The 13,086-nt window shown below is 51.4% G+C and overlaps 3 protein-coding genes across 3 annotated transcripts; 2 read left to right on the top strand and 1 right to left on the bottom strand.

The window, feature by feature from the left end:
* Positions 1 to 3,555: 3,555 nt before the first annotated feature.
* Positions 3,556 to 3,861, bottom strand: LOC121337709 (feather beta keratin-like). The gene has a single exon (XM_041407976.1). The coding sequence runs from the start codon at positions 3,859 to 3,861 to the stop codon at positions 3,556 to 3,558; it is 306 nt and encodes a 101-aa protein (XP_041263910.1).
* Positions 3,862 to 6,259: 2,398 nt separating this feature from the next.
* LOC121337708 (feather beta keratin-like) lies at positions 6,260 to 6,559 on the top strand. Its single transcript, XM_041407975.1, has one exon. It carries the CDS (start codon positions 6,260 to 6,262, stop codon positions 6,557 to 6,559), a length of 300 nt encoding a protein of 99 aa, XP_041263909.1.
* A 3,027-nt stretch (positions 6,560 to 9,586) lies between these two features.
* LOC121337707 (feather beta keratin-like) lies at positions 9,587 to 9,916 on the top strand. Its single transcript, XM_041407973.1, has one exon. The coding sequence runs from the start codon at positions 9,587 to 9,589 to the stop codon at positions 9,914 to 9,916; it is 330 nt and encodes a 109-aa protein (XP_041263907.1).
* The last annotated feature ends 3,170 nt before the right edge of the window (positions 9,917 to 13,086 follow it).

The following is a 13,086-nucleotide window of genomic DNA, read 5'->3' as shown; positions in this document are numbered from 1 at the left end:
TGTTGGCCAAAAGGATCCAATTCCTGGGCCTTGCTGCCATCTGGATTTTAGGACAGGCCTCTGGGCCCAGTTCTTCAGACCCTTCTTAGGCCACTGACACCACCTGCCCTTCCCTGGTTCTTGAGGATCAGGCATTGCTCTCCTCCAACAATCCTGAGCAATGTCCAATTCCTCCTTCCAACAATCACAAGTGGCCTCACCCCTTTGCACTCATCCCCAGCAAAGACCCCAAAGGCCCTGGATAACAAAACCTTAAAGGCAAGAGGGGCACCAAGAGGCCTCTGGGCCCAGTTCTTCAGACCCTTCTTAGGCCACTGACACCACCTGCCCTTCCCTGGTTCTCGAGGATCAGGCATTGCTCTCCTCCAACAATCCTGAGCAATGTCCAATTCCTCCTTCCAACAATCACAAGTGGCCTCACCCCTTTGCACTCATCCCCAGCAAAGACCCCAAAGGCCCTGGATAACAAAACCTTAAAGGCAAGAGGGGCACCAAGACACCCACAGAGCACAGTCAACAGCAAACCTCACGTTAAGTCTCACGCTTAGCCAGGTGGGATCAATTTGGGGAGGGATTGAATCTGAGGGGAAGGGGCAACACCTCCAGCAGAGCTGCAAATCCCAGAGCAGCCTGAGAGGGCTGGGAGGGAATGGGGATAATGTGAGGGAAGTGGCAACACCTCCAACAGAGCTGCAAATTCCAGAGCAGCCTGAGAGGGCTGGGAGGGAATGGGGCTGCTTCAACCACAAACCACAGTACACCCGTGCCACAGGGTGACCTTGCCAATGACAACCACACCTCCCCAAAGTTTTGGTTGTTTATTCAGCCCTCCCTGACACTCACCTGGAGAGCAAACCCTCCCAAATGCCACCAACCCTCACATACCAATAACTCACACTTAAAAGCTGCCCTCAAGGTTAGAAGGACAGGGCCTCAAGAGAAGGACACGGAATCGTGGAATTCCACAAAGGCACACCCACATCATGACAGAGAGGGAAAGCAGAGCACGCTGACCATCACCTAGCAATTACTGGGTTTCTCTCACAGGAACACAATACTGTGATTTACAGGATATAAATCATTATGAAACATGATGCTCTGAATGTGGAAAAAAGGGAATTGATGCCACAGAGCAGCCTGGGGACAAAGCGATTGGACCCATTTGTTTGATATTGAATTTCTGAAGGAGGTCAAGGAATACACTTGACATGGAGCAGTGTGTTCAAATTAAAATTTGAGGAGTCCAAGTGGACCATAAAAATGGAACAGGTTCAGCCAGAACAGCCTTTCCTTTACCAGGTCTTGTGAGCCCGTTCAAGACACAAGTCCAAGAGCTCTCTGTCATCCATCAAGAACAGCTCCCAGGCACTGGGGTCTTGCCAAGCTGTTCCAGAGTGACTTCCCCAGGACATCAGCAGCTTCCTCAGCATTCTTGGGTGCAACACAATGACTGAAGCACATGCAGCAGCACAAAACAGAGTCCCAGTCTTCACAAGGCACCCACAAACCACAGGACACGAGAACCACAAAATGACATCACTGATGACATTGCTCTTTGAGACCATCCTGCCCATTCCTTAACCACAAAATGGTCCAACCAACATCCACATCTCTCCAGCTTAGAGACAAGGATGTTGTCTGGTGCAGGAACAAAGGACTTGCACAAGTCCAGGTGCAGGACACTGGCATCTCTTCCCTCATCCACCATTTTGGGAGTGAATACCACCTCACCAATACTGCTGCCATGGTCAGATGGGCACAGTCTTGAGAGTGGGATATGGAACAGCAGAGATGTGGGAAGCAAAGTATTCCCAAACTTGTGACTCCCCAGACTGTGCCAGGCAAGAGCGGCTAACCTGAAAAATGCCCCAATGTCACGGGCAATGGCTGTCCCAAACCCTCAGGCATGGATCATCCTTGAGGCCATGCTCTGGATATCCCTCACCTGAGGCTTGTCTTCCTTGTTCCCTGTGACCAAGGGATTATCAGAGTTCTCCAATATCACCAGAGCAGAGCAGGGGCAGAATCTGCTGCAGCTGGACTTGAGCAATCCCAAAAATGCAGAAGAAATGCTGGGTGATGAGGGGATTGAGCCCAAGGAGGAGCACTTGGGGTGCTGGTGGATGAAGTGTTGGTCTGCCCTGCCATGTAAATGCAACAAACAGAACCCCGGCTGTGTCTGCATCCCCAGAGTGTGGGCAGCAGGTGAAGGGGGGATTCTGCTCATCTGCCCCACTCTGGTGAGACTGGAGATGTGTGTTCAGCCCTGGGAGCTGGAAACAAGGAAGACATGGACCTGCTCAGTCAGAGCTGGAGATTGCCCTGGAAGACAATGACTTGCAGGAGCAGCTGGTGTCCAGAAAAATGGCACACACCACCCACGAGGGGCTTGTGCCAGAGGCAGGGATCTGGCTTGTCTTCCTTGTTCCCTGTGACCAAGGGATTATCAGAGTTCTCCAATATCACCAGAGCAGAGCAGGGGCAGAATCTGCTGCAGCTGGACTTGAGCAACCCCAAAAATGCAGGAGAAATGCTGGGTGATGAGGGGATTGAGCCCAAGGAGGAGCACTTTGGGTGCTGGTGGATGAAGTGTTGGTCTGCCCTGCCATATAAATGCCCTGAACAGAAACCCGGCTGTGTCTGAATCCCCAGAGTGTGGGCAGCAGGTGAAGGGGGGATTCTGCTCATCTGCCCCACTTTGGTGAGACTGGAGATGTGTGTTCAGCCCTGGGAGCTGGAAACAAGGAAGACATGGACCTGCTCAGACAGAGCTGGAGATCGCCCTGAAACACAATGACAGACAGGAGCAACTCGTGCCCAGAAAAATGGCACACACCACCCATGAGGGGCTTGTGCCAGAGGCAGGGATCGACCTACACTGGTGTGTCCAGGTTTGTGTTCCAATAGCTGAAGGGTTCCTGTGATAATGCACTGGAAGAGCAAAGTGTGGCAGTGAGTAGTGGAACTGCAGAAGTAATACCCAAGAGTGATCTTGGTGCACTTTTTCACTCACCCCAGTGGCCACTACAAGCCTGGCTTAGTGCTGAGTGAGACTGGAAGAAGCTTGGGAGAAGAAAGGAAGAGTCATCGGAGGTAGTGATGCAAGAAATCTTTATTGAGGTAGAAGAGTGAAAATTCAGGAGCAGCCAGTGGAAGGGAGCTGGTCTGAGGTGGAAGTAGGGTGACCATCAGCCAAGGTCCTTTCCTTTGGCAAGGTTTGGCCAGAGCATCGAGGCCTTCCTGCCCTGCAATGGGAGCAGCCCAGCAGAGGTGCCCGATGGTCTCTGGCTTGGGAGAAAGGGTTTGTCCAGAGGGGTCTGGACAGAGACAAAGGGGCCATGCATAGCAGGGAGTGGGAAAAGAGCAGAAGGCAGATGGGCCATGTTTGCAGGCAGCCTGGGCTGGCCCTGAGGCTACTGCCTTGTTTGGTGCTCTGAGAGCAGGAGTTGGAAGTGCTGAGCGCATTTGAGAATCTTGTCCTAGAGGTGTGTCCTCCATGCCTGAGACGAGTTCCAGAGAGTGGATGGTTGGTGTCAGGAGTGGTGCTGAGGGCCCTTAGCAGATGGAGCCATAGCCCCTCCTGCCATAGCAGCCCAGGCCTGCCAGGCCGTAGCCAAAGCCAAATCCACCAGAGATGGGCTGTCCCTGGGCACTGAGCTCAGTGCCCAGAGCAGCGGAGGAGGTGGATCCGACGGCGGTGCTCTGGGGGAAGGAGGTCATGATGGGTCCTGGCAGGGTGACCATCACGGGGGAAGGCTGGATAACAACACGGGAATCCTGGCATTGCAGGGCACAGGGCTCGTTGCAGCTGTTGGCCAGCGGGGTGGGTCCGCAGGGTCGGCAGATGTTGTTGCAGGCCATGGTGTGGAGGGTGTCTGGAAGAGAAAAAGGGTGAGGCAGGGCAAGGATGTGGGGGGGCATGAGGGGTGAGGGAGTGTGGAGGCTGTTGTGGGGCTCTGGGGTGGCGTGAGGGCTGCTGAGGCTGAGGCTGAGCGTGCTGGCAGAGAGGGGCCAGGAATACAGGAGCAGGAAGGTCAGGGCCTTGAGACTCACCTGGTTCCTGGAAGGAGCAGCAGCAGAAGGCGTCAGGAGAAGTGTGTGAGGGAGAGAGGCTCTGGGCTGCCTTTTATGCTGGTTCTGGATGGGTGGGACAGCCTTGTGCCATGGCCTTAGGGCCTTCTGAGGCAGCAGTTTTTGGCTGGCCCAGCCTGGTGACTCATGAGGTGGGCAGTGTTTTTCTTCGTGCAATTTCATGTCCTGCTCTTGAGGCCATGTCCATCTGACCTTGGAGGCAGCTTTCTGTCAGGAGTTGGTATTTGGCAGGATTTGATTGTTCACTGTTTGTCAAAGAGGGCAGAATAAACAATCAGAGCTCTGGAGATTTGCTATGCCATTGGTGATGTCATTTTGTGGTTCTCATGTACTGTGGTTTGCAGGTGCCTTGTGAAGACCTGGACTCTCTTCTGTGCCACTGGATGTCCATCAGTCATTCTGTTGCACACAGGAATTCTGAGGGAGCTGCTGATGTCCTGGGGAGCTCACTGTGCAAAAACTTGGAAGATCCCAGTGCCTGGGAGTGTTTCCTGATGGATGCAAGAGAACTCCTGGCCTTGTGTCTTGAGTGGGGTCAGGGGAGAGGATCTGGGAAATGCGAGGCTGTTCAGGCTGTATTTGTTACAGTCTTACGGCCCATTTGGATTTCCTAAATTTGAACAACAACCTAATCTGGCATTTAAAATGTATTTCTTGTCCTCTGCCACAAATCTAAGAAATAAACAACAAATGGGGCCCATCCCTTTGTTCCCAGGCTGGTCTGTGATGTCAATTCATTTATTCCGCATTCAAGCCGTAAGGTTTCACAATTTATATCCTCTGAGTCTTACTATTTTTCTCCTCTTACCAAATAACCATTAATTACTACTGGGTGGTCAACAACCTCCTCTTTCCTTCTCTGCCATTATTTGTCATTTCTTTCTGGATTTCTCACGTTCCACGTCCTTCTCTTGAGGCCGTGTCCATCTCACCTTGGCGGCAGCCTTTACGTGTGCCTTTTAGAGATGAAATTTTGGTGTTGTGGGTGCAGGATGAAGACGTGACCAGAGCTTTGGAGAACTGAGGTGTCATTACTGAGGCACCATGCAGCACTGGCTTGCTGTGGTCTTTGGGTGTGTTTTGAAGCTTACCCTCGGCCTCTTTCAGCCCTGACAAGCTGGTCTGAGCTTTGCAGCTCTTCCAAGTACCTGCTGTTGCCCCTTCCAGCCCATTCCCTCTCTCCACGCAATTTCCCCAGCTGTCAAAGCCTGACTGGAGACATCACCTTTACCATCAGTCCTGCTCTGAGGGTGTCTTGCTGTCCCCCTTGTCTGCAACTTTTACAGTGATGGAAGGATTTAATATTCAAGGTTTTTGTGATCTTTACTTGGGCTGAGCGTGAGGAGTGAAATCACTTCTCTGGGCAGTTTACGATTGTCAGAAAGAGAGTTTGGAAGTTGTCCAGGGTTTTTGCAGGCGCCTATTGCACAATCCTCTACAACCCAGGCAAGTCCAGGTGTCCAGCGTGGTGGCCTGAGTAGGACCCAGAAGGTTTTTGTCTCGACTGTCCTTAAAACAGGCAGAAGCTGAGAGAGCTGGGAGTTCTTTCAGGCAGGAGGCAAGAATGCAAATGCGACATGTTCTCATTGTGCCATGGAATGACCTCGGATGACACCGGAGCTCTCCTCGGATTTGGCTGAACCTTCTACGTGCCCTGACACGCGCCATCAACAACCACACACTGGTCTCTAATTCTGGCAGGTAAGAGGTGCTGCCAAGGTCAGAGGGACACTGCCCCAAGGGAAGGACGTGAAACTGCAGAACTCCAGGAAGGAGAACACTCCCCACCTCAGGACTCACCACGCTGGGCCAGCCAAAAGTTGCTGCCTCCAAAATGCCCCAAGGCCATGACACAAGGCTGTCCCGCCCATCCAGGACCAGCATAAAAGCCAGCCCAGAGCCTCTCTCCCTCACACACTTCTCCTCACGCCTTCTCCTGCTCCTGAAGACAACCAGGTGAGCCTCAATCCCCTGACCCTCCTGATCCTGCACCCCTGAGCCCTCTCTTCTGGCACGCTCAGCCCCAGCCTCAGCAGCCCTCACGCCTCCCCACAGACCCACAACAGCCTCCACACTCCCTCACTCTCCTGTGTCTCAGCCCCTCACACCCCAATTCCTCTGCCCTGCCTCATTCCCCTCTCTTCCAGGCACCCTCCACACCACACCCATGGCCTGCAACAACATCTGCCGACCCTGCGGACCCACCCCGCTGGCTAACAGCTGCAACGAGCCCTGTGCCCTTCAATGCCAGGATTCCCGTGTTGTTATCCAGCCTTCCCCCGTGATGGTCACCCTGCCAGGACCCATCATGACCTCCTTCCCCCAGAGCACTGCCGTCGGATCCACCTCCTCCGCTGCTCTGGGCACTGAGCTCAGTGCCCAGGGACAGCCCATCTCTGGTGGCTTTGGCTATGGCCTGGCAGGCCTGGGCTGCTCTGGCAGAAGGGGCTATGCCTCCATCTGCTAAGGGCCTTCAGCACCACCCCTGACACCACCAGCTCTGGCCTCTGGCAACAGCTCATGTAACCAAAGCAGCTCGGTTGATGGTTGCCTTGCTTGCAGCTCACTCTGGATCCCTTCCATTTCATTCTCCTGTCTCTTCCTTCTTGTGCCTCAATAAAGATTTTCTGCATCAAAGCCTCAGATGCCTCCTCTTCCTTTTTCAATTCCAGAGGTCTCACATCCTCACCCAGCACAGTGCCAGGGTTCAGCAGGACTTTGCTGAAAGGAAAAGGGGCACAAGACTTTTCTCTAGGAAATCTGTCAGCAATATTTAACAGAGCCATCACTGCCTGTAACAAACAAGACCTGTACATGAAGCAGAGAAGGGAGAGAACCTTCCAAAATATTTTACAAGCCAATTTTATCTGCTATACTTAAGGCTTTGACACATTAATGCTCTTCTGCTCAAAGTCTCTCTCTGCCAGCACACAAACTCTCTTCCCAGCAGGACCCTCAAGCCCTCTGAATAAACACTCCTACAATCTTCCACTTGGGCAGGAACTCGAGTGCAAGTGCTTCATTCCCTTCAGCTCAAGCAGGACCAGCAAGAGCAGCGTTTCCCAGCACCATGGACAGTTCATGTTTTGATTTCCTAGTAGCCTCCACCTCTTCTTCCCCTCTCTGACCAGCCTCACACTGAAAAATCCTTGTTTTCTTTCCCCACAGAATTCCATGTTTTCCCTTGCATGCTTCCACTGTTGTCCTCCATGTGTGCCCTGCTGAGAACAGCCAGGCTCCCTCGACTTCTCTGCCATCAGAGATTTGCACACACTGATGGCTGGGAGTCCCAGCTCTCTCAGCCTCTCCTCTAGGAAAGATCCTGCTTTAGAATATTGCTGGCCCTGAAATGCTCTTCATTCACTAAATCGACTTCATTTTCACACTGGGGTGGCCAGCACTGACCACAACCCCTCACATGTGACCCCATCAGTGCTGAACAGACAGCAAGAGTCACATCTCCACACCTGGTCAGAACAGCATTCCAGATCCTAGACACTTCAGGTCCCTGCTCCCACACTGGTACAGGGACAGCTCCTGCCCCGTTTCTCCTCAACCACAAGCACAAAGGCTTTTTTGGAGAAGAAAACCATTGTTCCAACTGAGACTCAGACATTTTATCCCATCCGGGATGGCTCCCCCACCCAAGAAGCAGCCCTTGGCACCTGTCCTTGCTGAGCTCCAGCAGATGTCCAGGACCTCTCCGGTTTTCAGTGTTGGCCAAAAGGATCCAACTTCTGGATCCTGGGGACTTGCTGCCATCTGGACTTTGGGACACTGAGCACAAGCCTCCAGACCCAGCCCTTCAGACCTTTCTCAGGCCACACTCTGGGCACTGACAGAACCCGGACTTGCCTGGTTTTTGAGGATCATGCAATGCTCACCTCCAAGAACACTGTACAACCTCAAAATCCTCATTCTGACCACCAGATACTGCCCAGAGAAGCAACCTCACACCTCAGCCCAAATTGGGTTCTAAAATGCCCTGGATATCAAAACTGTAAAATCAAGAGGGGCACATAGAAGAGCACGACCAACACGAAAGACAGGGCTTAATGTCAGAGTTTTCCAGATTGGGGAAATGCAAAGAATGAGGGAATGTGATGGAAGGGGCAGCACCAGACACTTGGAACAGCTGCAAAGCTGAGAGAAACTGGGGACGATTCTTCACAACACACCCGCAAGCCACAGCACAAGAGGGCCACTGGATGACCTAAATGATGACACCCCAGCTTTCCAAAGTTCTGGTCACGTCTCCAGCCTGCCCTGACATGAACCATCAACAGCAGAATTTGGTCGCTATAATTTGCAATTAAAAGAATTAAAAGCTGCCACCAAGGTCAGATGGACATGGCCTCAAGAGAGGGACGTGGAATCACAGAATTTACAAAACACGCCGGAACCATGAGAGGGGAGGGGAGAGGACCACACTGACTGTCCGTTAGTAATTATTAGGTTTTGCTCAGAGGGACACAGTACTAACATTTATAGAACAAAAGTTATGAAACTTTTGGCTTGAATGCGGAATGAGAGAATTGAGGTCATAGCCCCGGCAAAAAGGGATCGGGCACTGGTTTGTTGTTTGTTTACTGGATTTCTAAACCAGGTCAAGGAATGCACTTTAAATGACAGAGAATGCTGTCATGTAAATTTGAGAAATACAAATGGAACCAAACATTGGAACAAGCTCAGCCTGACCATGCTCTCGTTTTCCAGATCCTCTCTCGATCCCGCTCAAGACACAAGGCCATGAGATCTCTTTCATCCGTCACAAAGAACTCCCAGGCACCAGGACCTTGCCAAGATATTCCAGAGTGACCTTCCCAGGATATCAGAGCTCCCTCAATTTTCCTGGGTGCAACACAATGACTGAAGGACATGCAGTGGCACAGAACAGAGTCCCAGACCTCACAAGGCACTCACAAACCACAGCACTCGAGTGCCACAAAATTACCTCACTGATGACATCACAGATCTTCAGGGCTCTGGTTGTTTATTCTGCCCTCACTGAAACACACTGAACAATCACATCCACCCAAATACCAAATTATTAATGTTGCTGCCAAGGTCAAAGGGACACAGCAACAAGAGCTGGACACGAAACTGCACAATGGTGGCAGAGAAAACATTCCCCACCTCAGGACTCACCAGTAACAAGAGAGCTGCTGCCTCAAAAATACCCCAAGGCCATGAGACAAGACTGTCCCACCCCTCAAGGACCTGCATAAAAGCCAACCCAGAGCCTCTCTCCCTCACACACTTCTCCTCACGCCTTCTCCTGCTCCTGAAGACAACCAGGTGAGCCTTAAGACCCTGAACCTCCTGCCCCTGCACCCCGGCCCCTCTCTGCCAGCACGCTCAGCCTCAGCCTCAGCAGCCCTCATGCCTCCCCACAGACCCACAACAACCTCCACACTCCCTCACCCCTCATGACCCCCCACATCCTTGCCCTCCCTCACCCTTTTTCTCTTCCAGGACCCTCCACACCACACCCATGGCCTGCAACAACATCTGCCGACCCTGCGGACCCACCCCGCTGGCCAACAGCTGCAACGAGCCATGTGCCCTGCAATGCCAGGATTCCCGTGTTGTTATCCAGCCTTCTCCTGTGATGGTCACTCTGCCAGGACCCATCATGAGCTCCTTCCCCCAGAGCACCGCCGTTGGATCCACCTCCTCCGCTGCCGTGGGTGCTGAGCTCAGTGCCCAGGGACAGCCCATCTCTGGTGGATTTGGCGGCTTTGGCCTTGGCTACGGCCGTGGATTTGGCTGTGGGCTGGCAGGCCTGGGCTGCTATGGCAGAAGGGGCGGCTACAACTGCTAAGGGCCTTTATGTCTCATCCACGTTGACGACCTTGGAGGTCTTTCCCAACCACAATTATTTTAGCACATGATTTTAATTAGTAGAGTGGACCTTCCCATCAAACCCTATTTTGATAAAATATTATAAAATGTAATTTATATTAAACTAACTGGTTTTGGTGCCTTTCACAGTGAGAGTTTAACCAACCTGAACAATCAATTTCACGACACTTTGGTGTGGAGGTGAAAGTGTTGTCCACCTTTTCCATGTCCTGTGGAATCAGGGCCCCTGTTTTTCCACTTTTTAATAATAATAATAATAATAAACCCTCAAAACCAGCTGCAATTGATAAAACCATCGACAGACCCATGCAAGCAGTTGGGGAAGGAAAAATAACCCCATAAAGGTAAAAAACCCCAAAAACTTCCTGCTTTAAGTAAATCCATAAGGCCCCAGCAGAATAAATCAGAATAAATGCCAAAACCAAAGCACCCAGCAAAGGCCTTCTGGGGGAGAAAGGTTGCCAAAAAAATAGAAAAGACCTGGCTAGAAAACTCCACCTAAAGATATTATTAAGATTGAGAAATAAGCCTACAAAAAAAGAGGGGAAAGGGGAAAAAAACCCCAATTTTAACAAAAAGAGGGTGAGAAATGGCAAAAAACCACAAAATACAAATTGTGAGAAAGGGGGAAGGGCAATGATCCAAAGGTAAAATGTTCCTAAAAATGCTGATAACAAGAATAAACTCTGAAATTTTCCAAAGCAAATCTGCTGGGTGCCCCAGCCCCCTCAGTTCTGCACCAGTTCCGTGTCACAATTCACCACCCACAGGGTCCTTGGAGCACCAATTTTGGGTGTTGTCACCTCTTGCCCTCCCTGTCCCCACCCTGATGGAAGGTTTGGGACAATCCAGAGCACACAGGTCAGGGAAGTGTGGAAGGGTTTGGGTGAGAAGAGACCTTCAAGACCTTTAATTCCAACATTTTTCGTGGGCAGGGAGAGCTTCCACCATCCCAGGATGCTCCAAGCCCCGTCCAACCTGGCCTTGGACATTTCCAGGGATCCAGGGATCAGCCACAGCTTCTCTGGGAATTCCATCCCAACTCCTCAACACCCTCACAGGGAGGAACTCATTCCCAATATCCCAAATTTCCTCTTTTAATTTAAAGCCATTCCCTTTGTCCTGTCCCTCCAGCCCCTTCCCCAAAGATTTCAGCCAAACCAAACTTCCCACGGGAAACAAAGGCAGCAAATCCATCGGCCACATCCCTTCCCTCCAGGATCCCTTTGCCAGCATCCCGTTACTCCTGGGGGGCTGCACCCGACCCCGGGAAGGGAGCCCAAGTCCCTCCAGCCTGGAAAAGCCTCTGGAGTGATGGCTCTGCCGAAACCAAACCCCACGGCCACGGAATTCACCTTTCTGGAGAAAAGCTGCTCCAACAAAGGGATTGGGATAATCAGGGGATGGAACCAGGTGGACTTTGGGCTCATTCCCAACCCAAATCATCCCATGAAGACTTAGGAGCCCAACCCCTTCACCTCAACAGGGTGAAGGGATTGGGATAATCAGGGGATGGAACCAGGTGGACTTTAGGCTCCTTCCCAACCCAAACCATCCCATGAGGATTTAGGAGCCCAGCCTGTTCACCTCAACAGGGCGACCCTTCAAAGGGAATTTTCCGGGTTTCTTCCTGGGCCTCCATGGCCTGTGCACACCAGGACGCTCCCAGCCTTCCTCTCCTCCCAGGTTTTGTTATTCCCTGGCAGGATTGCTCAAGAACCAGGAGAGGACTCAGGCACAGGCTCTCCAGGACTGACATTACATTTTCCACTCCCAAAATCCGCTGTTACTCAAGAGGATTTTGTGGCTGAATTCCTGTGGCTCCCGCTCCCAGGTGGGACAACAACAACATTTCCCAATTTCCCAGCTGGGCACGGACACCTTTTGGAGAAGCCAAGCAAACAGAAATTAAGACTTTATATTAATTTAGAAATATTCAGGCTTGTGTGAACATCAGGAGAGCCAGAAAAGCAAAATCACTGACATGGGCGAAAAAAAAAATCCCAAAAAAATGGAGGAGTCTTGTTCTGCAGCTTCATTCCTTAAGGTTGGATTTGCAACAGGCCAGGGGGAATGGAAAGGGAGCAGCATGTTAAAATATGGGATTAAAACATCAGCACTCCAAGATTTGGGCTGTGGAATAAATGGGAGCGGAATAAATGAGATTGGATTTTATTAATGGAATGGTTTGGGTTGGGAGAGACCTTCAAGATTCCCATCATTTCCTTGGTGGAAAAGTGGATTTAATTTTTCCACTCCTCCTCTTTTTTAATCAGAGTTGTTCCAAGCCTTTATATAACTTAAAAATATTAAAAGACAACAGCCTCGCGTTTCCACGGTGACGGAGACAGCGGGAATTCACGGGCTTGAGTTGTTGGCATCTCGTTTTTAATCGAGGTTTGAAAGTCAGAGAAATTCACTTGGAGCTTCCCTGAAAAGCTCCAGGCAGAACAAAGAGAGGCCGTGCCCAGGAATAGAATCATGGAATGGGTTTGGGTTGGAAGGGACCTCGACCACGTCCCCAAGTGCCACATCACACCCCTCAGAGGCATCCTGGTTTTCCTCTGGAAGCATCCAAGGCTGGGTTGGACGGGGCTTGGAGCACCCTGGGGTCGTGGGAGGTGTCCCTGCCCATGGCAGGCGGGTGGAAATTCCCTTCCAACCCAAACCATTCCATGATTTGGCGATGGAATGGATTTTCTCGGATCGGGATGCTTAGAGAAAAGGAGAAATCTGCTCTTTTATCCTGTAAAAATCAGGTTAAATTTAAAAAAAAAGCCTAAAACCCAAAGAATCAACCAGCCCAAAACGAAACATTTCCAAAACCAAATCTAAAGAGCAACAAGAGCCGGAGAAAAAACTCCAAAATTTTACTGACTCACCCTTTTCCAGCCTCCATCCCCCTCGACGCACGTCCCAAAGGAGCTCAGAGGAGAAAACCTGACGGGTTTTGGGTCCTTCTGCTCCCAAAATAAAAACCCCACGGCTGGACGTGAGGAAGCTCTCGCAGCCGTGGAGAAAAGAACGCGTGAGCAGCACCCCGGGCACGGCGGAGCCGCCGATCCTGCTGAGACAGCCGGCCAAATTCCTGGAAAAACTGCAAGTCAGGGATTGTGCCGAGGCTGGAAA

This window comes from Onychostruthus taczanowskii, unplaced genomic scaffold, assembly GCF_017590055.1.
Source record: "Onychostruthus taczanowskii isolate IOZ18803 unplaced genomic scaffold, ASM1759005v1 scaffold280, whole genome shotgun sequence".
Classification (NCBI taxonomy): Eukaryota; Metazoa; Chordata; class Aves; order Passeriformes; family Passeridae; genus Onychostruthus; species Onychostruthus taczanowskii.
This window is presented reverse-complemented; position numbering and strand designations above follow the sequence as displayed.